General features: G+C 37.8%; 1 protein-coding gene across 2 annotated transcripts in view; it reads left to right on the top strand.

Moving 5' to 3' along the window:
• Window positions 1–22,422, top strand: part of LOC126262864 (uncharacterized) — a 178,413-nt gene extending 155,991 nt beyond the window's left edge. For both annotated transcript variants that reach the window (XM_049959731.1, XM_049959730.1), the window contains exon 9: window positions 22,221–22,422. In XM_049959731.1, the coding sequence (XP_049815688.1) occupies window positions 22,221–22,301 (81 nt within the window). In that variant the 3' untranslated portion in view covers window positions 22,302–22,422. The remainder of the gene's footprint in view (window positions 1–22,220) is intronic.
• Window positions 22,423–26,169: the final 3,747 nt, after the last annotated feature.

Below are 26,169 nucleotides of genomic sequence, written 5' to 3'. Positions count from 1 at the left end.
GCCAAGTTGTGTTTGTATGGCTACATTCAACCAGACTATGGAGTGAGTATGTGCACTACTGTATTTTGACATATTCGACAGCTGAAAACAACACAGTGTCACGGTTTGTCTGTTTTTCACCAAAAATAGAAATAAAAGGAGCTGGGTTATTAATATAAATATTCATTACATTAGCCTTGTAAACACCACAGAACTGCTTAAAATGACAGAAATTTTGATTTCTTGTAGAGTGCAGTTTAAAGAAAAGTATTGATAATTGTGTTAAAAAAAGCACAATACATGCTTAAGGACAAACTCAGATATTACAGTAACTCAACCCTGTCAGAAAATAAAGTACATATTTTTATGACAAGCCACTAGTGGCTGCTGGCTGCATGTAAAATCTGAAGGGTGTCAAAATGGTTGCCTATCCTGCCAGCAGCAGGAATTGGTAGACAGGTAGGCATGTACAGAGACATTATTAAAGTGTGAAGATATTATTAAAGTGCCCAACAAAGGTGCATGGGTGGCACTGATGGTTTTGCTGAAGTGCGGGGGTGGGGGAGTCTTAGAGAGGGTCTGCCGTTTTATTCATATGTGTGGTAATATTGTGTATCCACACCCCCTTCTCCCCGCCCTCCCATCTGCAGCCCCCCCCCCTCCCCCCCCTCCTCAATGCAAAAGAAGAGGGATGAAGAGTAAACATTTTCTGCTTTTGGTCATGTTCCAATTTAATTGGATTGTGTTGAGTGGTCCCTACTGGTTCCACCCTATATATCAGAGCAAAAAATTGTGGTCACGCTGTATTCCAAAGGGGTGAGATCATGTTCAGTGGTATTGCTGCCCCGCCATGTTTTTAGAGGACTGTTGAATCAGCCAGGAAGTGTCAACAGCGTCAAAGATTGTCAAGAATGTCATCTTGTTGCACATCACAATGAAAATGGTAATTTTTTACTGTGAAATGTATGAAAGTGAATGCCCCATGAGAAGGAGTAGTTTCATTTACATCTTTTATGACCTTTTCATGTTGATTCTTGGCAGTGGTGAGTCCAAAATGTTTTTCTTGGCCGTTCCATAAGGAAAGCACATAATTTCAATCCTGGGTGTCAAGAAAAGGGGTGAGATGTGGGTAAGGGGAGATGTGACAATGTTCCCACAGTGTAACACGTCAGTGGTAGTGTTGGGTGGAATTCTGGTGAAATGTGGCACCAGTGTGGCATCATTAACCCTCTTTAAATGTCACCACATGAACCTCTGAGTTCTAACCCTCCAGGGCACCACACTTTTGCAACATTGCAGAGGTAGGTTGTAGGCACCTTAGAGGCAAATTTGGAACTTGTGCATCATAGTGGAGCACTATGACAGTGTTTCAAGAAAGCGACCCGTTAATTTTGTTGCATAGTATATGATGGCTGTATTTTACACTTGCTTTCAGTCTTGCTGCAGTAACTACATCACTAAGTCGTGTTGGCTGATTTTAAAATGCCAATTCAGGCAGTTCTACAGTGGAGAACAGGGTGAGGAGTCAGTTGCCTTTAAATTTTAGGTAGAGTGTTCCTTTTTAATTTTTTGAGTGTTTCTTATATTTTGCATAACTGTTATTAGTGTCAGACAATGCAAAATGCAAAATAGAATAATGACAGTATTATGAAAAGTGTAAATTGCTGATCACCAGAGACCGGATTATATGCACCATAAAAACCTTAAAATATGCATGCAAATATGCATAAAAATGCACAAAAAATGTCGAAATATGCAAGATCAAATAATAAAAAGACATGGTAGTTACTGGGGGAATAATATCTCAATATTGAACCTGTGCAAATCAGTTACAAGGAAGAGTGCCAGCCACAAAAAAAAAAAATCGGTACATGTAGAACACTGATATCATTTTCCGAATACTTTCTGGTAGAGGTTAGGAAGGGGGCCTTTCTGGGATTATTTTCTAAAAATTTGCAAAATGGGGATTCATACCATGTTTCAAGAATTGCTCCTTCTTTGCTATTGTTGTCGGTAACAATCGGATGGGATATGAGTGAGTTGCAGTGAAATAATCGATATGTACAGGACCACCTTCGAGATATATCGCATGCCGAGGGGCACGTTCAAAAACTCTGTAATATTTTATTTAAAAAACAACATACAAGCATGAATTTTTTTTAACAGCATTAACTTTTAATTAATACTATTGGACCAAAGCATCATTTACAATTTTACATTTTTCTACTGTTGTAAACATAAACAACCAAGTACAGTTCCAAATGTTCAGTAGTAAGATTGTGTCTTCATTCATGCAAAACATTTTTATAGGCAGAAAAGGACCATTCTACATCAATTGAGGTAACTGGGCTGTATTTGAATTTGGGTGCTATGTTGGCACCTACTGTTTCTGGTAAAAACTCACCCGTCCCATTAATAAAACTATCAATTTGACTCAAGGGTTCAAAGCCTTGGTTATTGTTTAAAATGTTTTCAAACTTTTTTTTAAGTTTTCTTGGGATATCTCCAGCAATGAGGAGTTCACTAGAATAATTTTATTCATTACCAGACCTTGAGTTTCAAGCTTTTTAATAATTGCAAGTATATGAGGAAAATGAGTGCTAATGTCTTTTTTAACAACTGAGTCATTAAGGGCTTCCTTGCATTGGCAAACTTCCAAAGCCTCTGCACTGTTGAAGTTGTTTATTACCACTCTAATGGCATCAAAATGTTCATTGGAAAAAAAGAAAAACACAGCTTCGATCCACATACCCCAATGAGTTACCACTGGTTCAGGTGTTAAAGGCACATTTGGTAATTTTTCTTTGTAGCTCTTGATGCGAGCTCTTTCTTTGTTGATGAAGTCAGTTTATTTACATTCTCAAATGTGGAACATACTACTTCAGCAAGGCCGTGTACTCCATGAGCAAAGTACGTCACATGAATCAAATTAGGATAAAATACTTGGAGGGCTTTTCCTGCTTTGATTGTATAGGGAGCAGCATCTGAAATAAACACAAACACCCATTCATCTGCAGAAGATCTATAAATATTTTTCTAATACTCTCATTCACAAATCTGATGACTGTAGAATGATTTACTTTTTTAAGTTCTTTGCAGGCCACTAAATAGGAAGAAGAAGGCCCTTCTTTTAAAGCACCAACGAATTTGCAATGTAACAGCCACAAGTGTCTTTAGTTTCGTCAGCTGAAATCCAGATAATGCTGTCCTTGAGCTCATTGCGTATTTCTTCCAGAACGTTTATGTAAATTGTTGGTGTGTGATTTTTATGCAATGTTGATTCATGTAGTATATTTTGATTTAAGCAAAATATTTGCACAGGAAGCCTTTGAGGATAGTGTTTGTAAGTTTGTGAAGAGGAATATTGCTTGAAATGAATGCTTTAGATCTATGTTAACCATCTTTTTTGGTTACCTTTGGACAAATCCCTGCTACTGCAACTAGCTGTTGTCAGAAGTTGTTGTTGTGGTCCTTTCTTCTGCATTGCTGTGACATGCAGACTTCTCTTAACATGCTGGTCTGTTTGAAACTTTTTTTGCCCTAAACGTTTTTCTTGCAAACTCGACAATATACAATAATTCCATCATATGTAAATGTTCCAGGATGGTCAGCTATCCATGAAACTACATTTCTTTTTTCGGGTGGCATGTTGCATAACAAATTACACATGACACATCATAAACACGTTCAACTGTGTACAAGTAAATAGAAAGCTAAACTGAAACAATGAACGTGCAACTAAAAGCTTGTGTAATTTAATTTAATTGTTGCTGATGCGTACGGTATGACAGCAGAGGGGATTAACCAAGGGCGTGGGCACAGGACAATTGACTCTGTCTGGCTGTTCCAGTTCTGTAATGATTTCGCTAGGCAGTGGCCTCTCTGTTAGCAATTGACCACAGTTCTAGGTCTTCAGTCAATCTGTTAGACATCAAAACTAGATCGAGCTAGAGACTGCCTGTCTAAATTTTTAAAATATTGTAAACATAGAGCAAAAATATGCATCCTCTCTAGTTTTTAGTTAAAATGCGCAATAACTGGTGTAAAGGAGCCAAAAATGTAAATGCATATGCAAAATGCAAATGCATATAATCGGTTCTCTACTGATCACCATATAGCAGAGAGATGTTGAGTTGCAGGTAGGCACAATAAAGAGACTGTCAGCAAGTAACCTTTCGGCCAAAAGGCTTTTTTCTGAACTAAACAAAACACACACACACACACACACACACACACACACACGTTCACATTCACACAAACAAAACACACACACACACGTGACTACTATCTCTGTGAGCAGAGCCCTCAGAAGACAGAGACAGCAGTTTTTTTATGTGTGTGTGTGTTTTTTATAATTCAGAAGAAGGCCTTTAGGCCAAAAGCTTATTTGTTAATAGTATTTTTGTTGTGCTTATCTATGACTCAAGATCTCCACTATATGGTGAGTAGCATTCTATCCATTTCATGTTACAGTGAAATCTCTGTTTTATTTTTTTGTGTAGTCCAGACTTAAAAAACACAAAATTCAGGAAGATCCAGAATCGAGGAAAATTTTAAAACACCAAAATATAAGCAAAAACATATGTAATTGGCATATATGATTAAATCTTCTCCGATACATTGTATAAAATCTGTAGAAGTGAAGGAAATTAATGTATAGTACAATGTTTATACAATAATTTGTGGTAATGAACTTCATCAGTTCTTAAAGAAAGTGCTGTATAGCAGCAAGTACGAAATCTGTTCAGAAAATTATGGAACTTCGTCCACAAAAGTTTTCTATGCTTACCTTTCACTTATTGTGCAAGGTCTCCTTCTAAATACTCTCCTTCGTAATTGATATACCACTCCCAATGCCCTTTCCACTTCCAGAAACAGTCCTCATTCACTTCTTTCCTGGATAGCGTGAAGCTCCATCTGCGTGTTTTATTTTCTCTCATCTATTGTTGCAAATCTTTGTCCTTTCATTGGGGTTTTCCACTTTGGAAATAAAAAAAAGGCTGCAGGCTGGAGAGTACAGAGGATGAGGCAGCACAGTGATGTGGTTTTTTTGTGCAATAGTCATGCACCATTTGGAACGAATTTGTTTTATTGTGATATAAGAGCCATGAATTACCTCACCATGTTACAGTCCATTTTTTTCTCACATTTTCTCGCAGGCATCGCAACAGTTCCAGACAGTACCATCGATCAACAATTTGTCCCCATGGACGAATTCATGATGAACTAATCCTTCACAGTCAAAGAAAAGTATCAGTTTGGCTTCGTCATTTGACCTGACCTCATGAGCTTATTTTGGTCTTGGAGAACCTTTCCTAACTCATTGTAATTACTGAATCTTGCTCTCAACATCATAACTGTAGATCCACACCTCATCATCATTTCTGATTCTCTTAACAAACATCTCATTCTCATTTGTGCGATCCAAAATCTTCAGAGATTGCAAGGCATAGGTCTTTCTGGTCTTGACTCATGAGCCATGGGGCAAACTTGGCAGAAACATGCTGTGTCAGAATTTCATGACGTGAACCAACTGAAGTGTTACATTCATCTGCAATCTCTCTGACCGTCAGTCTTTGATTGGCATGCACAGTTTCATTGACACTCCTGACATGAGCGTCATCAGTTGACATTGAAGGGTGTCCTGAACCAGGGTCATGTTTAACTTCTGTCCATTTTTAAACCATGTAAACCATTCATAATGTCAAGTACGGCTTAAGCATTCATCACTGTAGGCTTCTTGTGTCATTTGGTGTCTCTCTATAAAGGTTTCTGTGAGTTTCATGCAAAATGTAATGCAGATGCATCACTTCTGTGACCCTGCCATCTCAAATTCGCAAACTGTGTGGCAGACTGAACGATAACCAGGCATACAACAATGAAACTTACGGCAGTTACACATAAAAACACAGGTGTGTGCAGGGAAGCCAACCGCATTTCGCTGCAACACACCATTGGCACAAAATTACAAGTGTTCCAGAATTTTTTTAACAGACTTCCCAAAAACTGGTCAAAAAATTGTATTGTTATCTGCATACAAGGTACTCTAGCTATTTTCCAACATGTTGTGACCACAAATTATGCATCAAAACACACATTTTTGAGATATTTTTCCTGTGTGCTTATGCAGAAAAAAAGCAAATATTGATGAACATGGTGAATTAAATAGAAAACTGAAGTACGGTGAAAGGCGTTGATATATAGTATGTGGGGATGTGTGTTGTTACTTCATAGCCAATGGCAGTGCAGCATACTCTGGTGATGTGAGTACAGTGACCTCTACTGTATTGCTTTTAAATTTTCCTTGTTCATCCTGCTGAGGGATCAAGCCCATTTCACAGTACTTTTTGCAGGAACTGGCACGATCGTGGCATAGTGGCACCGTGAAGGCGACCAGAAATGATGCTATAGATTTATCGATAGCTATAGTGCCGAGTTGATGTTTATGGATGTGTTATTGACAGGAGAATCACAGTTGTGGTGAGAGCTCTTTAGAGGAATGTGTTTGTGGTTATGCAATGTGTGAAATATTTGTGACTAGAAAGACTATGAATGTTCCTGCTCATCATTTCACTTGCAGCAATTTAAGCTGTCCTGTTAGGTTCCTGCCTAACCACATACTCGGAAATTGTCACATACTCAGAAAAAAAGAGCCAATTACTTCTGAGAAGGAAGTATATGAATTTTATTGCTACTCTTTTCTGTCTCAGGAATTAAAGCTGTCTCCATGGCTCCTGACTAACCATACACTCAGAAATCGTCACATTTTCGGAAATAAATAGCGATTTATTAGTGTCAAGGAAGAATATGAATTTTATTGCTGCTCATTACATTCATAGCAGTATAAGCTATCCTAAGGTTCCTGCTGAACCACCCACTCAGAAATCACCACATGTTCGGCAATGGACAATCAGATGTTTATGTCAACCTTTGTTCTCTAATCAGACAGAAATGTTAAATAAAATCGAATATTGCAGTACGTACTTGTATTACATTCATAACAAATTCCCAGAATATAATGATAATAAGATGGAAAAATTTTTTAGTATGCAGCAGGATGCAAATGTACCACCTGTAAATGTATAAGCCACGACATTATTCATTACGCTACAGATTAATTCATGAATTTTTTCTATTGTCTTATTTATCAAATGTCTCTCGAACCCTTATATCTTTGATGCTTTATTAAGGAGGGATGTAACGGAAATGTAAACATTTATTTAAAAAATCATTACAGCCAAATTTATTAATGTACAAATCTAAAATTTTGCATGTGTAGAGGAAGAGAGCTGTGTTTGAATGGAAAAATATAATAAAATATGTAGGATTAATATTTTGCCAAAAATTTGAATTTTTAATTTTTTATTGTCTTTTTTATAAAAAGCAAACTCAAATTCTAATCATGCAATTAATCTGAAAATTTTACTGTAGTGTCCTGAGAAAGTTGTAAGACCACTGAGTGACAGTTATTAATTTATGGTACAAATTGTATCGTTAACAGAGTTTTTAATTTTGCACATCCAAAATTAACTTTTTTTCTACATACAATCATCTAAAAATCAGAATGTAATTGCAGGAACTCATAGTTTTAAGTTCCAGGGAGACAGCAACACAATGCAAACCGTCCCTGAAAATTTAATAGCATTGGCACATATACTTTTTGAGAAATGGCTTCTAATAACGTAAAAAAATGTAAAACAGAGAAAATGAGGTTCACAGATTTTCTTCTCATACTTGTACATGTAATAAGCTTACCTCAATTTTAAAATCCTCCATACTGATACTCCTCATCCTCCAGGTTTTTCTTCTCTCCTCTTCGAATTTGCAGGGCCTGTATTTGCAGGTAAGACACTGATCTGCTAGCTTTCTTGACCCTGCTCTCATCAATGGTGTAAAATGCTTTTGTTGTAAACACACCTTCAGCACTTCAATTCTGCCATTATTTCCGTTATTGTAACATAAAACTGCATCATAGTCACCGATTTTGAGTACTTCAAGTCCCCAGAATGTCCTTCTGAACATCTAATCCAAATTAAATTATTGAGGCTTTCATTTGCATTTTGTGTCTTTCTGTGCAGACACTTCCTCAATAAATCAAGGTTTGCAAGAAACCTGAATATGGGCTTAATTGCATTCATAACAGGTTCTGGTAATGAGTGTTTATGTGAATACATCTCATTTCTGTTGTTGAACTTACACCAGTCATCTTTTGCACACAGATTGTGCATTGGTGTTTGGTCAGTGGATAATTTGTGGGAAAATTGCCCGCACAGCACACCTCATTGCCTCTAAATTGTGTGTGTTTTTCCTGATAGCTCTCCCATAAAATAATTGAAGAGAATCAATTTCTTTCAGAGCAAGCCTGCCTTTCCATCCTCAAGTACCTCACCTTTCTTCTCTTTCAGCAAGTGATGATGCCTACCACCAAGCCTCTTTTGGATGTGGCCAACAGATTCCAACTTTTTTTATTGTTGTATTGTATGGATTTTTACCTGTTAGTGCTTTGAACGAAGAGGAGTCCCCATCACCAGGGTGTTTAGTATATCTAACACCATACTGGTTCTCAGATCTGAAGAACATCCTCACAACTGCATCAGCTTTTATGTCCCCACTTGAGCCACTATAATTTTTAGAGCATGCTACGGCATATTTTTCTTGCCACAGTTTCTCACCATCTTCATTGTTGGACATGTTCCTTGTTGCAAACTGGTGGCAGTATTTAGACATAATTTCTACATCTAAAACTTTACCTGAGTCAATACCAATAACAGCTGAAACTCCTTAAAGAGATGTGTGACCCTTTTTCATCCAGGTCCCATCTACAGGCACATACAGGTTAGTAACATTTGAAGGAGATTCACTGTCATGAATATTTACCCAGTATCTATTTCTTTGTTATTTATTTCCACAACTTCCTCCACTGCTTTCTTCATAGAAACTTTGGCAGTACCACATGCTGCATCAGACATTTCTTTATTTAGTTTTTCAAACCTAGCACAAGGTGGAGGTATGTACAGAAAACCAAACAATAAATTACCTCCTTCCCTGCCCTGTCAAAGACATCTGAGAGAATATGCTAACCTAAAATTGCTTTCATAGGTACCAGTGTCTGTTTTTTTGGAGGAGGATAATGAAAATTCATAGCCACAAGAATCATAAATTAATTTAAAATTAAAAGCTATTCCCACTATTCTTTCTTCAACAACAATCATGCATTCTATATTTTTACAGGTAACACATGAACATGAGAAATTTATAGCCTGGCAGAGAATCTCGAAACCAATAAGTCTGAATCCAGTGGAATCCATATCATCATGATTCACGCACCTGTGCAATTCTCCTGTCCCAAGTTTCGATGCTGAAGCTGAGAGCTAATGTTCTTCATTTCAAGCTGCTTCCTCTTTTTTGTTTGTGAACCGATTTCCATGAAACCTCCGTTTCCTAAACACAGTTTTTCCACCACCCATTATGCATAAATCTTGACTTCCGTGTAAAGGTTTGCGAATTCAACCTTCCACCTACTAATATGTGTGCTACTATTGTCAAAATGTAAATAAACCACATGCAAGAAAGTTTTCAGGCAAAGATGTAGATGTCAGCCAGAGATATGGGTGTCAGCCAAAGATATCGAAAGAAAATAGCCTTCACATTGACAAAAATTCCGCTGAAGCAAGCAGTTTCCCAAAGGTGGAAGTGACTGCCAGTGCAGAGTTAACCAGTTTATCAAGTTAAAGGCATTTGTAAAGCTACTATTATGATAAAATTCACACACAACATGGATTAAACTGTGCAGATCAAGAAAATAATACTTGTGAAAAATCGTTTTTTGCACCAAAATCCATTACATCCCCCTTCGACTGACTATTAGTGATAAGGGTGATGTGTTTGTAATAAATTTTCAATGTGCTGCTGCTTTGAAATGGTATACTGTGGCACACACACACTACAAAGGAAATGAATAATAGAAATGAACAAAATTCACACTGGAATTGTTCACACGTGCTCACAAAAATTGATAGTCGAAAGCCCACTAGTGATGTCATGACTGAAGAAAGTAGTGTGAAGTCTACTTGACTCTGTGCTGAGTGGTTGAATTGGAGCATTCTGCAGTATTACCAACTCATGCCACTTGCACTTCAAATTCGCTACTTGCTGTAGTGTAAACAAAGGAGGTTTCATGAAAGGACACACACACACACACACATACAAGTTTTCCTTCACATACCAATGAATTTGAAATAAAGTTAAGCCTGCTGTGATTTCAGCATTTATATATCCCAGCAATCCATTACATTTATAACAATCTGTCTGCCATCGCAATGCATTAAACAGTAGTGGGAACTGCAACAGATATGAACGAGCCATTGCACAACTGTTCACTGAAAACATCCTGTTAATTGTGGAGACACACATAACAAATGAAGTAGCCTACGTTGTCTGCAATTGGTAGAGGTATGATATGTTCCGGATTCTGTCAACAGGCTCTGAGCAGAACTACTGTAAGTAAAATGGATACACGGTAGTGGAGGGCATATGAGGTATAACTATAGAAATTAAACCTAAATGGAAGGCACGGTCACTCCATTTGCTGTACACCAATCACATCAGCCATGCTTTGGAACAAGCTGTCAAGTAAGCTTGCTGTTTATCATTCTCTATGCTTGAAGCTATTGCATCAGTATGACATCACCTTCTATACGGCTATTGGCTGCAGGGGGTAAGCAAACAGACTAGAGGTTACAAACATCTGAGATGTTATAATCTAACAGTTTTCGTAGTATTTCACAGTCATCAGTTTATTTCACCATGTAGACTATAAATTTTTGCTATTTTGGAGGTGAACATAAAATGAAATAACCCTAAAAACTGTGTGTTTTAAGGTCTAATTTGTGGCACTAGTGTGTTGGGAAATGGCTCAGTTATCTCATACCTCATTATTAGCAAAAGTGATAGTTTTTTCAAGTATGTCCATACAGTATTACTAGTGGTAAAACCCACTGTTTTTCCTTATAGGTCTATTATATGCTGTAAAATTTTGAAATTTCTTTCTTGTTTATTTATGGATTTGCAATTTGGTTATGTCAGTTGACGTTATGAATGTTGGTAAAATTGCTATCTAGGACGAGAAAAATTAAATTCTCGCACCAACTTTGATTTATAGCTTCTGTTTGTTTATACTTCATAATCCAGTACTTTAGGTAGTTGCAAATGTTTCGTAGGCAAAGGTCCGTAAAGTTATTACTTAGTGGGCTAAACAAAGTGTTAAGCTCATTTTACGAGTGTTGGTGTGGTGTGGTGGCTGCACTGGCTGTAGAGTGATGTAACAAGTTGTCAGTCAATAAGAGCTGTCTAGCCAGAAATGGCCAATGTTTCCTTGATTCTGACCAAGCATGGTCTTGGAGACTCAGTGTTTGAATTTGAAAGGTTGACAATCTATGTTGTTGCTGAACACAGTACATTGGAAATACATGCAGAAAGACAAGACTAAATCATAAGTAGCACAAGGAAAGGTGGCAGCTGGGCTCCTTTGCCAAATTGTGGCTCGGTCCTGAACATTTCTCTTCAACTGTCATGTTTTTCCATTGCTGCCGCAACCTATCACTAGTTGTATCATAATTGGGTGGTGAAGCTAAACATTGCAAGTTGTGTTGGCAACGTCGATCATAGATTGTGTTATCATTTTCTCTCTCACATCTCCCTTCTCCGCATTGGCCTAAAATATTCCATCAGCTTCACCACCACCTATGGTGCAAACCGTTGTCTTTTGTGCTTCTTATAACTTATTCAGTCACATAAGATGTCAACAGAAAGAAAATGGTACAAAGTCAAGCAAGGTGTCGAGTAAGAACATAGGATTGAGTTAAATCTTACTAGGAAGAAACGTAAAATCAAGGAATATTCAGCATTGATCTTATGGGTTTTTCACAGGGACTATGAATAGTCTTCTGTTCTATTTTTGTGTCAGATTGTAATTTTGCTGTACTAACAAAACTGATGCTGTGATACTCTTTTCAGTTTTGAAAATAAACTTTTCAAGATGGTAAAATGCAAATTCTGTAGTAGCTGGCTTGAAAATACAGACAGTTTGAAAAACAAAGTCACTGTGTGGGAAAGAAGTTAGTGAAAGTGAACTATTTTGCAGTGCGTCTTCTTGCTGTATTACTATTGGGAAAAAAGTTTTTTGCACAATTTGTAATCTCTCACTTTCAACAAAACATAAATGTAACTTCAAAATTAAATTCTTTCAGATCACACACAACCTTCAGATTTGGTACTGATGAATTGGTTTGGACAATGAATTCAGTGTTTTCCTGTTACTGTTTGTATTCATCAAATGATATTTACAACAGTTTTAGGAAGATGTCCCCAGATAGTGTTCTGGAACATTTTGTCTAAGAAAATGAGGTACCGTACGTAACAACTGGTGGACTGGCAACATATTTATGGGCACGTATGTTAGAAGAAGCATGTTCATTATATTATACATTCTGTTTCGATGAAACTACCATTTTAAAGACAAAAAAGAATTACAAACAACTATTACATTTTGTTATGAATGCTTGGTGTCTATTCTTTCAGACATGCTTGAAAGAACAGACACCACACATTCATATAACTGATATGCCTAGTTGGACAATAGATTTACCTTCTTCAGTGTGGCTGCACAAATACATCCAATCTCCTGTGGGAATCTCAGAATAGCAAACATAGAGTCAATGTATAGGGACTGCGGGAAGGTGGCACTCAGTGGAAGTGTGGATTGGCCTTGAGGCTTGCCAAGATAGTTCGCACAGTTGCGATAACACTGTGACCTGGATGGCACAGTGGTTAAACGCACCTGCGTAGTAAGCAGGGTATCCAAGGTTCAAATGCCAGTCTACTACACAATCCCACTTATCGCTGCTGAGTCCACTTAATGTCCCGCTGTAGCTGACAGCAGAGGCCTTCAGTTCACATTACATTTTGGTCAGAAAGTGTTGCATAACAATGTGTCACTTAAGAATTTTCTTTATTGGCAAAGCAAATGGTGAAATGTTACATCAGAAATTATATGAAGCACTTTCTGAAGCTAGCTTATTCCTGAATAAATGCCATGTGCTGGGATCAGATGGATAACATCAATCAGTAAGTGTTTAGGCATTTACATAGTAATTCGAGGTGACTCGAGGTGTGTTACTTATAAACATTTGAACTTGCAACACTCATACAATATTTAATGCCTATATAAAGGCTTTAGATTATTTAAATGAAGAAGCATACAAGTTTCTGGTCAGCATTTACTATTATTTTGACAGTTGACTTATTCACTGGAAAGAATTTTAAGTAATTTAGTGTAAGTTTAACATTCCACATCACATTCTGAGGCCTACAACCACAAGGTTATGACCTTCAGCCAACAGAATTAGGGAACAGTGGGATGGTATTCAACATTACTTTGTTAATTATGTATCTTAAAGAGAATTCTGCACCTGTTCAGTTCAAATCATACAATGCCACTGTGAAAGCTGTTAAAAATACATAAAAGGTCTTACAAATTAAGTACTGCAGTAGGTTTGGAAGTGCAGAGAGAGCATCTACTCTTTCTTGTGGTTGTGATATTCCTTGTGAGTTGGTCTATACCTTCTGTTGTTATAGAGGCACATTTAGAGCAACTGGTCAGCTTACCATGTTCTTGTAATACGGTGAGTAACCCTAGGAGACCAAATAACATTACATAACATAATGAAAAGGTCATTATTAACATGGAGATGTCAGGATTACTAGTTATTTCATTCATTAAGCATAGAAGTGTCTCTCAAGCATTGCATATCTCAAATTTTTATATTTTAGTGAATCCAAAACATGCAAGTGGAGTGCAGTCAGAAGTTCTTGTAATGTTTCAGGACCTATGGGATGCAGTGAAATGCAAGGACAAGGTCATTGGTTGAGAGCACTTACCACCATTTTTTTCTGTGAATGTTCACAATGAAGTCCTCAATGTGTGGGCCCAGATAACAGACAGACACACATCAAGAAATTAAGTATCACACAACTACATATCATTATTCATTTTTGTTACAACGAGAGGTGTGAATAACCAGGAACTGGCTGAGTGATAGACTACCCCATAGGCAAACATAGAGGGGAAAAAATCCAGCTTCGTCACTTTGTGATGTTGGGGGAGGGGGCAGGGGTGTTGGTAGGTGCAATTTTTCATTTATCCAAGTATTGTGACTATACTCTGAGGTGACAAAATCATGGGACGGGGATATGCACATGTACAGATGGCAGTAGTATTGCATACACAAGGTATAAAAGGGCAGTGTGTGGGCAGAGCTTCATTTGTCCTCGTGACTCATATGGAAAGGTTCCCATTGTAATTATGGCTGCATGATGGGAATTAACAGACTCTGAATGTGGAATGGTAATTGGAGCTAGACACATGGGACATTCCATTTAGGAAAGCATTATGGAATTCAATGTTCCTAGATTCACAATGTCAAGAGTGTGCCAACAGGCATTGCCTCCCACCACAGACAGCACAGTGGCTGACGGCCTTTACTTAATGACTGAGAACAGCGGCACATGCATAGTGTTGGCAGCGCTAGCAGACAAGCAACACTGTGTGAAATAACTGCAGAAATCAAAATGGGACATATGTCAGATGTATCTGTTAGGACGATGTGGTGATATTTTGCATTGATGGGGTATGGCAGCAGTTGACCAATGTGAGTACCTTTGCTAACAGCATGACATTGCCTGCAGCGTCTCTCCTGGACTCATGACCATATCAATTGGATCATAGCCAACAGGAGAACTGTGGCCTGGTCAGATGAGTCCTGATTTCAGTTGGTAAGAGCTGATGTTGTGGTTCGAGTGTGGTGCAGCCGCCATGAAGCCATGGACCCAAGTTATCAACAAGGCACTGTGCAAGTATGTGCTGGCACTGTAATTGTGTGGCTGTGTTTACACTTAATGGACTGGGATTCATGGACTTCATGTTCCCAAACAACTGTGGAATATTTATGGATGACAGTGCAGCATGCTATGTTCTGGACAGTTTCAAGTGAATGATTTGGCCACCCAGATTGCCCGAAATGAATCCCATCAAACATTTATGGGATATAATCAAAAGGTCAGTTCATTCACAAAATTCTGCACTGACGACATTTTCACAGTTGTGGATGAGGCAGCATGGCTCAATATTTCTGCAGGGGACTTCCAATGACTTGTTGAGCCCATGCTACATCGAGTTGCTGCATGATTTTAGTAGGTATTCTATGAGTCTTGTCATCTCACTGTATAACAGACTGCTAAGTGTGTAGTGCAGGTGTTGAAGTTTGTGATGGCAGCGGATCTCTGGAACTAGTGGAGCACTTCATGGTACAGTGATCCACCAGCAATTGTATGGACGTTTGTATTGTATATTTATGTAAGCGCCAAGTGTTCGTGGAGGTGTCGTTGAATCAATAAAACATTAGTGGCAGAGATCTGACAATATTACCTAGAGAAACAGCAAGTCAGTTCCAATAGTCAGCAGTGAATCAAAAGGTGTAAATCAGTTAATAGCACTGTATAAACGTAGTTTGTAGTACTTGAATATTTTGCATAATACAGGTGATTATCATCTCGAGAGACAGGGCAGGGGAACAGAGATGCACACTTCAAGAATTTTATTCATATCTGCTATCAGTCTGGCAGCCAAATGACTTTCCTTCTTCTTCTTCTTCTTCTTGTTTTGAGTAACCCATTTGGAGGGACGATGAATCAACTTTGGCTACTCTTCATTGTATTAGGTTTCCTTAGTTTCCAAATTTCCTTCAGCCATTTAGAGTGTTGTTCCCTTCCTTCTTGAGTCCACTTTCGTTGGTTGTTTTCTTTCTCTCTTGAAATTTTGCCTTTTGAACTGCCTTCATGAAATGTGTTCTGTTTTCAGTCTCTATGAACCATGCGAACTTGGATTTGTAGCTATTGAGTCATGTGAATATCTGCTTGGTTAGTCTGTTGGTATCGCTGGCCGCGGTGGCCGAGCAGTTCTAGGCGCTACAGTCTGGAACTGCGCGACCGCTACGGTCACAGGTTTGAATCCTCATTACATCAGTTAGTTTTTCAATTTTCAGGTATAGCTCTCTGCTTGGTCTTAACCTGTATTCAGCATTATCATTTCCTTTAGTGCCCAGTAACTTTCTTAAAATTCTTCTTTCGACCTTCTCTAGTTTCTCAAGATATCCATTTATTGTTAGTTTCAGTGTTTCTGCTGCATACAGAGCTTCAGGACTGGCCACTGTTTGGTAGTGTTTTAATTTTGTGTTCCAGGACAAGGATTTTTTTTTATAAACGTTTTTGGTCATATGAAACATTGTTTCTATTTTGTGCACTCTAGTTTCTATAGCTGTCTTTTCTTTTGCATTGTATGTAATCCACTCTCCTAGGTATTGTATTGTTGTCAACTGCAATATTTTGAGGAGCATCACAGATATTTGTCACAAACTTTGTTTTTCAAAGGATATTTGTAGTCCTACTTTGGATGCTTGTTTTTGCAGTCCTCTTATGTGTTCTTGGGCATTATCTAGTGAATCTGTAGTCAATGCCATGTCATCAGCGAAGGCTAAACAGTCAACAGTGATGTTGTTTGGATTTCTCCCTAGTTGAATCCCTTTAGTATTGATGGCCTTCCTCCATTCTCGAACTGCCTTCTCTCACACACACTTGAAAAGCAGAGGTGACAAACCATCTCCCTGTCAGACACCTGACTTTATTTCAAACGATTTGCTTTAATTATTTCAGTTGTTTTAGTATCGAGTCCCAATTCTTTTAAGATGCCTTCTGATATTAAAAAGAAACCACCACAGCTGTGCTGATAGGTATTTATTATTTACCAATTACGTATCAATGTGGTTGTTGTGGTTTCTTAATAATACTAATAAAAATCAGCTGTGGAGCACATGATGACCTATATTTCTTTCAGGATATCTCCAATTACTTCACTTCCTTGGAGCACGTTGAAATGACGAAGCAGCTGCAGTAGTATTTGATTACCGAGTTCCTCAGTATGCAGTCCAAACCTCTGTCCGTCCATCCTGATTTAAATTTTCCATTATTTCCTAAATCGCTTCAGACAAATGCTGGAATGGTTCCTTGAAAGGGCATGGCCTTCCCAATCATTCCCTAATCTGAGCTTCTGCTGCGTCTGTAATGACCCCATAGTCAATGGGACGTTAAACACTAATCTCCTCCTCCTTCTCCTCTGTGTTGTTGTTGTGGTCTTCAGTCCTGAGACTGGTTTGATGCAGCTCTCCATGCTACTCTATCCTGTGCAAGCTTCTTCATCTCCCAGTACGTACTGCAGCCTACATCCTTCTGAATCTGCTTAGTGTATTCATCTCTTGGTCTCCCTCTACGATTTTTACCCTCCACTCTGCCCTCCAATACTAAATTTGTCCTACCAACCGATCCCTTCTTCTAGTCAAGTTGTGCCACAAATTCCTCTTCTCCCCAATTCTATTCAATACTTCCTCATTAGTTATGTGTTCTATCCATCTAATCTTCAGCATTCTTCTGTAGCACCACATTTCGAAAGCTTCTATTCTCTTCTTGTCCAAACTATTTATCGTCCATGTTTCACTTCCTTAAATGGCTACACTCCATACAAATACTTTCAGAAACGACTTCCTGACACTTAAATCTATACTTGATGTTAACAAACTTCTCTTCTTCAGAAACGCTTTCCTTGCCATTGCCAGTCTACATTTTATATCCTCTCTACTTCGACCATCATCAGTTATTTTGCTCCCCAAATAGCAAAACTCCTTTACTACTTTAAGTGTCTCATTTCCTAATCTAATTCCCTCAGCATCACCCGACTTAATTCGACTACATTCCATGATCCTCGTTTTGCTTTTGTTGATGTTCATCTTATATCCTCCTTTCAAGACACTGTCCATTCCGTTCAACTGCTCTTCTAAGTCCTTTGCTGTCTCTGACAGAATTACAATGTCATCGGTGCACCTCAAAGTTTTTATTTCTTCTCCATGGATTTTAATACCTACTCCAAATTTTTCTTTTGTTTCTTTTACTGCTTGCTCAATATACAGATTGAACAACATCGGGGAGAGGCTACAACCCTGTCTCACTCCCTTCCCAACCACTGCTTCCCTTTCATGCCCCTCGACTCTTATAACTGCCATCTGGTTTCTGTACAAATTGTAAATAGCCTTTTGCTCCCTGTATTTTACACCTGCCACCTTCAGAATTTGAAAGAGAGTATTCCAGTCAACATTGTCAAAAGCTTTCTCCAAGTCTACAAATGCTAGAAACGTAGGTTTGCCTTTTCTTAATCTAGCTTCTAAAATAAGTCGTAGAGTCAGTATTGCCTCACGTGTTCCCATATTTCTACGGAATCCAAACTGATCTTCCCCGAGGTCGGCTTCTACCAGATTTTCCATTCGTCTGTAAAGAATTCGTGTTAGTATTTTGCAGCCGTGACTGATAGTTCGGTAATTTTCACATCTGTCAACGCCTGCTTTCTTTGGAATTGGAATTATTATATTCTTCTTGAAGTCTGAGGGTATTTCGCCTGTCTCATACATTTTGCTCACCAGATGGTAGAGTTTTGTCAGGACTGGCTCTCCTAAGGCTGTCAGTAGTTCTAATGGAATGTTGTCTACTCCCGGGGCCTTGTTTCGACTTAGGTCTTTCAGTGCTTTATCAAACTCTTCACGCAGTATGATATCTCCCATTTCATCTTCATCTACATCCTCTTCCATTTCTATAACATCGCCCTCAAGTACATCGCCCTTGTATAGACCCTCTATATACTCCTTCCACCTTTCTGCTTTCCCTTCATTGCCTAGAACTGGGTTTCCATCTGAGCTCTTGATATTCATACAAATGGTTCTCCTTTCTCCAAAGGTCTCTTTAATTTTCCTGTAGGCAGTATCTATCTTACCCCTCATGAGATAAGCCTCTACATCATTACATTTGTCCTCTAGCCATGCCTGTTTAGTCATTTTGCACTTTCTGTCGATCTCATTTTTGAGACGTTTGTATTCCTTTTTGCCTTCTTCATTTACTGCATTTTTATATTTTCTCCTTTCGTCAATTAAATTCAATATTTCTTCTGTCACCCAAGGATTGCTACTAGCCCTAGTCCTTGTACCTACTTGATCCTCTGCTGCCTTCACTACTTCATCCCTCGAAGCTACCCCTTCTTCTTCTTCTACTGTATTTCTTTCCCCCATTCTTGTAAATTGTTCCCTTATGCTCTGCCTGAAACTCTGTACAACTTCTGGTTTAGTCAGTTTATCCAGGTCCCATCTCCTTAAATTCCCACCTTTTTGCAGTTTCTTCAGTTTTAATCTGCAGTTCATAACCAGTAGATTGTGGTCAGAGTCCACATCTGCCCCTGGAAATGTCTTACAATTTAAAACCTGGTTCCTAAATCTCTGTCTTACCATTATATAATCTATCTGAAACCTTTTAGTATCTCCAGGGCCCTTCCATGTATACAATCTTCTTTCATGATTCTTGAACCAAGTGTTAGCTATGATTAAGTTGTGCTCTGTTCAAAATTCTATCAGGCGGCTTCCTGTTTCATTTCTTAGCCCCAATCCATATTCACCTACTACGTTTCCTTCTCTTCCTTTTCCTACTGTCAAATTCCAGTCACCCATGACTATTAAATTTTCGTCTCCTTTCACTATCTGAATAATTTCTTTTATGTCATCATACATTTCTTCAATTTCTTCGTCATCTGCAGAGCTAGTAGGCATATAGACTTGTACTACTGTCGTAGACGTGGGCTTCGTGTCTATCTTGGCCACAACAATGCGTTCACTGTGCTGTTTGTAGTAGCTTACCCGCATTCCTATTGCTAACCTACCTGCCCGATTAAGGGATCTGACATTCCATGCTCCGATCCGTAGAACGCCAGTTTTCTTTCTCCTGATAATGACGTCCTCTTGAGTAGTCCCCGCCTGGAGATCCGAATGGGGGACTATTTTACCTCAGGAATATTTTACCCAAGAGGACGCCATCATCATTTATCCATACAGTAAAGCTGCATGCTCTCGGGAAAAAATTACGGCCGTAGTTTCTCCTTGCTTTCAGCCGTTTGCAGTACCAGCACAGCAAGGCCGTTTTGGTTAGTGTTACAAGGCCAGATCAGTCAATCATCCAGACTATTGCCCCTGCAACTACTGAAAAGGCTGCTGCCCCTCTTCAGGAACCATACGTTTGTCTGGCCTCTCAACAGATACCCCCCCCCCCCCCGTCGTGGTTGCACCTACGGTACGGCTATATGTGTCGCTGAGGCACGCAAGCCTCCCCACCAACGGCAAGGTCTGTGGTTCATGGGGGGGGGGGGGGGGGGGGTTCTCCTCCTCTGTACACATTACATTCTTGTGACATCTTAATTCAGGTTATACTAAGCAAGAAAAGAGAGCTTGCTTAGTGATGAACCTATTAATAATGGTGAGGTGATGAACTTATAAATATTGGTGAGGAAAAATAAATTGTCCTGAACTTCAGTAGCCATCTATACATTGAGTCTGGCAATCCTGCAGCTTTGTACCGTCAATGCTAATAGTAATCAAAACAAACTATTTCTACAGTTGAACAAGCACAGCATGTATTGTGTGCTAGAACAGTAATTTTTTTTCCTGTAAGACTAACCATCATATTTGATCATGCTGCATTGGCTGTATAATGTTCCACTTGGCTGCCATGGCAGTGTGATTACATGCACCGAATGATAAGCGATAAAATATTCTGAAATTAATTAACTTTCTGTGCATTATTATGTATACAGCTTCCAGAAGAGCACTAATAGTTGTTATGTCTCAGTCATCAACGTTGTAAATTAAACTTTTATTCAAACAGCCATGACTAAATAATACTAGAACTTACAAAATCACAGAGTGGCAAATTTTTGGGATATGTATGTTTATTGTTCATGGTGGTGATGTAAATTGAAAGTCATAAATTTGATATGCTGTCTGTTAAGTAAGAGTGTACTTGGCATTACACACAGGTGGTAAAAGACATCGCCTTAGTTCTTTCACAGTCCTGTACAGAGAACCTTTGTATTTCTTGCAATGTCCATACAACATTAGTTTAGTTTGAATTGTTGACAGAGATACACGAGAAGAGACATGATTGCATCTTACATGTCACATTTTGAGGATATGTTTATGTGTAGCCACACCAAGGGTTCAAAAATGGGGTCATGCCACAATATCTAAATATATGGGGAAATCAAAATCATTTGTGCAAATGTGGGTAACACGCTATTATAAGTGATTTGAAATTTGGGTGACTGTGAAGAATATGGCTCAGTTGGTAAAGTGACTCCAAAATCATTATTAACCTTTCTTTGGGAAACCCATTCTTAACATTGCATCTGGTGCAAGCAAAATTAACTTTGAAATGGCTATCAACAACAGTTTGTTGCATTTGGAGATATCTTCCATGTGAATACATGGAAAATTTGGTTTCAAGCATGCATTGGAGATACCAAGCAATTATTGAGGCAGTTGATGAGCGGGCGTATTATTAATTGTATTTGCATTTTTCTTTTGTTGTCAAATACATGTTTCTACTGATTAACCCAATTGTGATCTTATTTAACTAACTGTAGTATAGAATGTACCAGATTCAGTTCCAATCTCTGAACTTACACTCAAACTTTGCATATCCATTTATTTTAGCACTGTTTCTGTTAAGAGTTTTACTTGCTGAAAGTTTATTATGTATGCCATGTTGTGATTTGTGCAGCATGTTTCTCAACAGCATGTTGTGAGAATCCCCCATTATTTGGGCGCAATATGGAAAAGCAAAAAAATGAACAAATCCTTGGGGAACTTAAGCTCCAAACAAAATGTCTGATTCTGAACTTTACACCTGGACAGAACATAGGTGGAACAAGGAATAAATGACACATAGAGAGACACAGAAATTCTTATGTCTATAAAGTGGCGAATACGCCCTTGTAGCAGAATAGATCTCTTTTGCACGTAGCCCCAAACAAAATAAGATAGTCATAAATGGTGGTGGTAGGGCAGTTAAGTACACAGAGAGACAGCACACATCTTAAAATCTCAAATCAAGAAAAATACATCTTTGTCATTTGTTTTATTAATGATGTTTGTAACTACTGATAGTGTATTTAACTCATTTCATTCTGATTGTATATATGTTCAAATATTACTGTTTCATATGTCTGATATTGGAATTATACAATGTGATGTTCTGTTTCTTTCCAGATTCAGAACAGATTTCAGACGCTGATGAATCTATTACAGAAAATGACTGGAGTTCGTATGGATGATGATAAGGGAGTGTGAATGATTTATATTTATTGTTTTGTAATTTGTGAAATTAAAATTATTTATGTAAGTTATTGACATGATTGCAGTGTTTGGTTGATTTTTGTAAGTAATTAAATGTGTAGTATTTACGGTGAAACTCTCCCTGTATGAATGTGTACCATTTTTAGGATGAGTGCTAATTTGACATATTATGACTTGGTCTCAGAAGGTGAAACCCCCAATGCAGTACACATATAAAAATGCATTGCTTGGAGCTTTCAGAACCCGAAGTTCCTTCTTAAGGATTGAAGTTAGTATTATAGGTGGACATGATAGGGGAAGGAATATGGAGTACTGAAAGCTGGGAGTACTGTCTACTTATATTTGTGGGTGTCTGCCAACCGTTCTGAGTAGTGCCTCCTGAAAGCGGGTACCAATCAGATTGACTGTCAGTTTGTAATGCAATAAACTTCTAAATTGAATTTTTCTTTTGATACTGATTGAAGCCTGCTGTAGCATTTTTGATTTAATTGTTTTGGGTAATTAAAATTCTTCAGAACTTTCAGTGACAACACAAGCATGTTCAAAAGGAAACCACACTTTTGCTGTAACACCTTTATTGCTTATTGTACATTTTAACCACTGTTCCCTTCAAAATACTCCTATCTACTGGGAAGATATGGTTCTTATTGTTTCTTCCACTTATGGAAAGCCTCCTGGAACACCTTTTCTGGGATAGCATACAGATCTTATGTCACATTGGCCTGTGTTCCCTATATGCTTTAGAAATGACATCCTTTCAACATGGTTTTAAGTTTAAGAAACAGAAAAATGTCTGCTGGGGCTAGGTTGGGGAATATGGTGGATGGTGCAAACAGGAATGTGATGTTTAGTAAAACAGCTGCAGACAAGGAGTGATACATGGTCTGGCACATTGTAATGATGATTAGATTAGATTAGATCCAGCTTTCATTCCATAGACCCAGCAATGAGATTATTCTCATGGGTGTGGCACAAGTCAGAAAGTATAATATAAATAACACAAAACATTTGAATATAATACTCACTATCCTGAGCATTTGTCAGGAGATTGTCAAAATTGGTGAATACATTACAGGAAACTGGAACTGCTAATATTTACGGAATTAATACACTGTCAGAATGAAACATAGTTATGCACTTTTAATAAATTTATCATACACAAAATACCTAATCTTGACTGTTATGACCAAGTGCTGTCAAAACTGAAATCTAACACACATTTTTACTAAACCTGGCGTAACAGTTCCTGTTAAGATATTCATCTACAGAGTAGGAGGAGTTGTCTGTTGAAAAGTCTTTCAAACTCTGTTTACACTGTGCTTTATCTGAAACCAAGTTTTTAATGGCTTCTGTCAATTTATTGGAAATGTGTGTCCCTGAATATTGGATCCTTTTTTGGACCAAGGTAAGTGACTTTAGGTCTTCATGTAGATTGTTCTGATTCCTAGTATTGATGCTATGTATTGAGTTATTGGTTTGAAATGGAGATATATTAATTGCAACAAATTTCATTAAGGAATAAATATACTGAGAATCAGTACTTAGAATACAAAGTTCTTTGAAAGGTTTCTACAGGATGTTCTTGAATTTACACCACAAATGAGTCTTATTACACGCTTTTGCATGCTAAAAACTTTTGCTTGGTTTGAAAAGTTATCCCTGTGAAACGTAATACAACGAAAGTAAACAAAGTATGCAAGTTTTTTTTATATTTATATCTCCTACATCTGACATCATTCTCACTGCAAATACATGTTTGTTTATGCACTTCAGCAGTTCTGTGGTATGCCCTTCCCAACTGATTTTATTGTTGAGTTGTAATCCCAGAAATTTAACACTGTCAGTCTCTTTGGTCTGTATGTCTTCATATGTTACCCACAAGCTTGATGGAAATTTTTACGGGTTCTGAAGTGCATATAGTGGGTCTTTTCGAAGTTTAATGACAGTGAATTGACTTTAGACAATTTGATAATGTCAGTGAAAACTTGATTAGCAGCCATTTCTAAATCTGTACTTGACTTGTTACTGACAACAATGTTTGTGTAATCTGCAAACCAAACAAACTTAGCATCTGGCAATATAACAGACGAGAGTCTGTTAATTCAATTCAATTCAATTCAATTTTATTATCACATAACATGCCATATACAATCAAAGATTGTGACATAGGTGACTTGTCAGTTTTACACTATATATAATAATACTAAAAATAGACAATAAACTAATAATATATTTGGTGTAACATCTTCAAAGAGGTATTTTAATTACAATTATAATGCATTGTTGCCATTCATGAAATCTTCTACACTATAGTAACATTTGCCTTTCAGATATTTTTCCAGGTCTTTTTTGGTACCTTTCACATTTGGGCCATCCTTATCTTTCCATATTTTATTTACAAATGTCATGCCCATATAGTATGGGGTTTTTTCATATGATTTTAAACGGTGGGTAGGTAACATGTAGCTCGTTCTATATCTAGTATCATATTGATGCAAGAAGAAGTTGCCCTCAAAAAGTTGTGGGTTTCTTTTCGTGAAAGTGAGAGTTTCATAGATGTATATGCTTGGAATTCTCATTAGATCTAGTTTTACAAATAAAGGTTTACAATGTTGCTTTGGTTTTGCTCCCACCATTACATGGATGATTCTTTTTTGTAGTCTAAAAGCTCTAAGTAAATTTGTTTTTTCAGACCCCCAGAAAATTATACTATACCTAATGACTGAAACAAAATATGCATTATATACAGTTTTTCTTACAGCTAAATCAGTAATACTATACAAGATATTCATAATATATACAAGGCTATTCAGTCGACCCAGTATGTTGTCCACATGGTGACTCCATAACAGGTTTTTATTGGCTAACACGCCAAGGAATTTGACACAGTCTGCAGTCTCTAATTTTTTGTCCATATGCCTTATTTCACTTATAGACTGTGCAGATTGTTTTGTGGTAAAATGAACAATTTCTGTTTTTGTAAAATTTAATGTCAAGTTATTGTTTTTGACCCATGCCTCCACTTCCCCAAGTGTTTGTTCAATATGATGAATTTGGTGTACCTCATTTTTACAACAGACTACAGCTGTTGAGTCATCTGCATAGAGGATAGTATCAGACTGGACCTGACATGGCATATCATTAATATAATATAGAAAAAGCAGTGGCCCTAATATTGAACCTTGTGGAACACCTAATTGAGTGTTTTTCCAGCCAGAGAGAAATTTCTTGCCATTGATGTTAATAAGTACTCTTTGTTTTCTGATTGCCAAATATGATGACATCCAGCTAAGAGATTGCCTTGAAAACCATAGCATGCCAATTTTTGGAGAAGCAGGTCATGATTTACTGTGTTGAAGGCTTTGGACGAGTCACAAAAGATGCCTGACACACACATTCTATCATCAAGACATCTGCTGACTTTTGTGACTAATTCATTTATTGCATGGATTGTGCTGTGGCCTTTTCTGAAACCATATTGATTGCCTAAGATAATGCCATTAGATGAATTGTGATTTTCGATCTGATCACAAGCAGCTCTTTCAAATATTTTTGAGAAAATTGGTAACAGTGAGATTGGCCTATAGTTGCCCAATTCATCTTGTTTGCCTTTTTTATGTATGGGCCGAACTTCTGCATATTTTAATCGATCTGGGAAACATCCCTCATCAAAAGATTGGTTGATTATGAGAGAGAGTAGATGTTGTGTCGATTCCCTAAGGTCTCGACACAATGAGTGGCTAGGTGCACGCGAAACTAACGCAGACGGGCGTAAATTCTGAAACAGGAGACTGGATGAAAAACTATAAAGAAAAGAAGAGAGATTGTCATCTACTTAACTTTTAATGATGTTCTTCTTGTT

Source organism: Schistocerca nitens, chromosome 6 (genome assembly GCF_023898315.1).
Source record: "Schistocerca nitens isolate TAMUIC-IGC-003100 chromosome 6, iqSchNite1.1, whole genome shotgun sequence".
Taxonomy (NCBI): Eukaryota; Metazoa; Arthropoda; class Insecta; order Orthoptera; family Acrididae; genus Schistocerca; species Schistocerca nitens.
The sequence above is the reverse complement of the archived record's forward strand: the minus strand, read 5'-3'. Positions and strand labels throughout refer to the sequence as shown.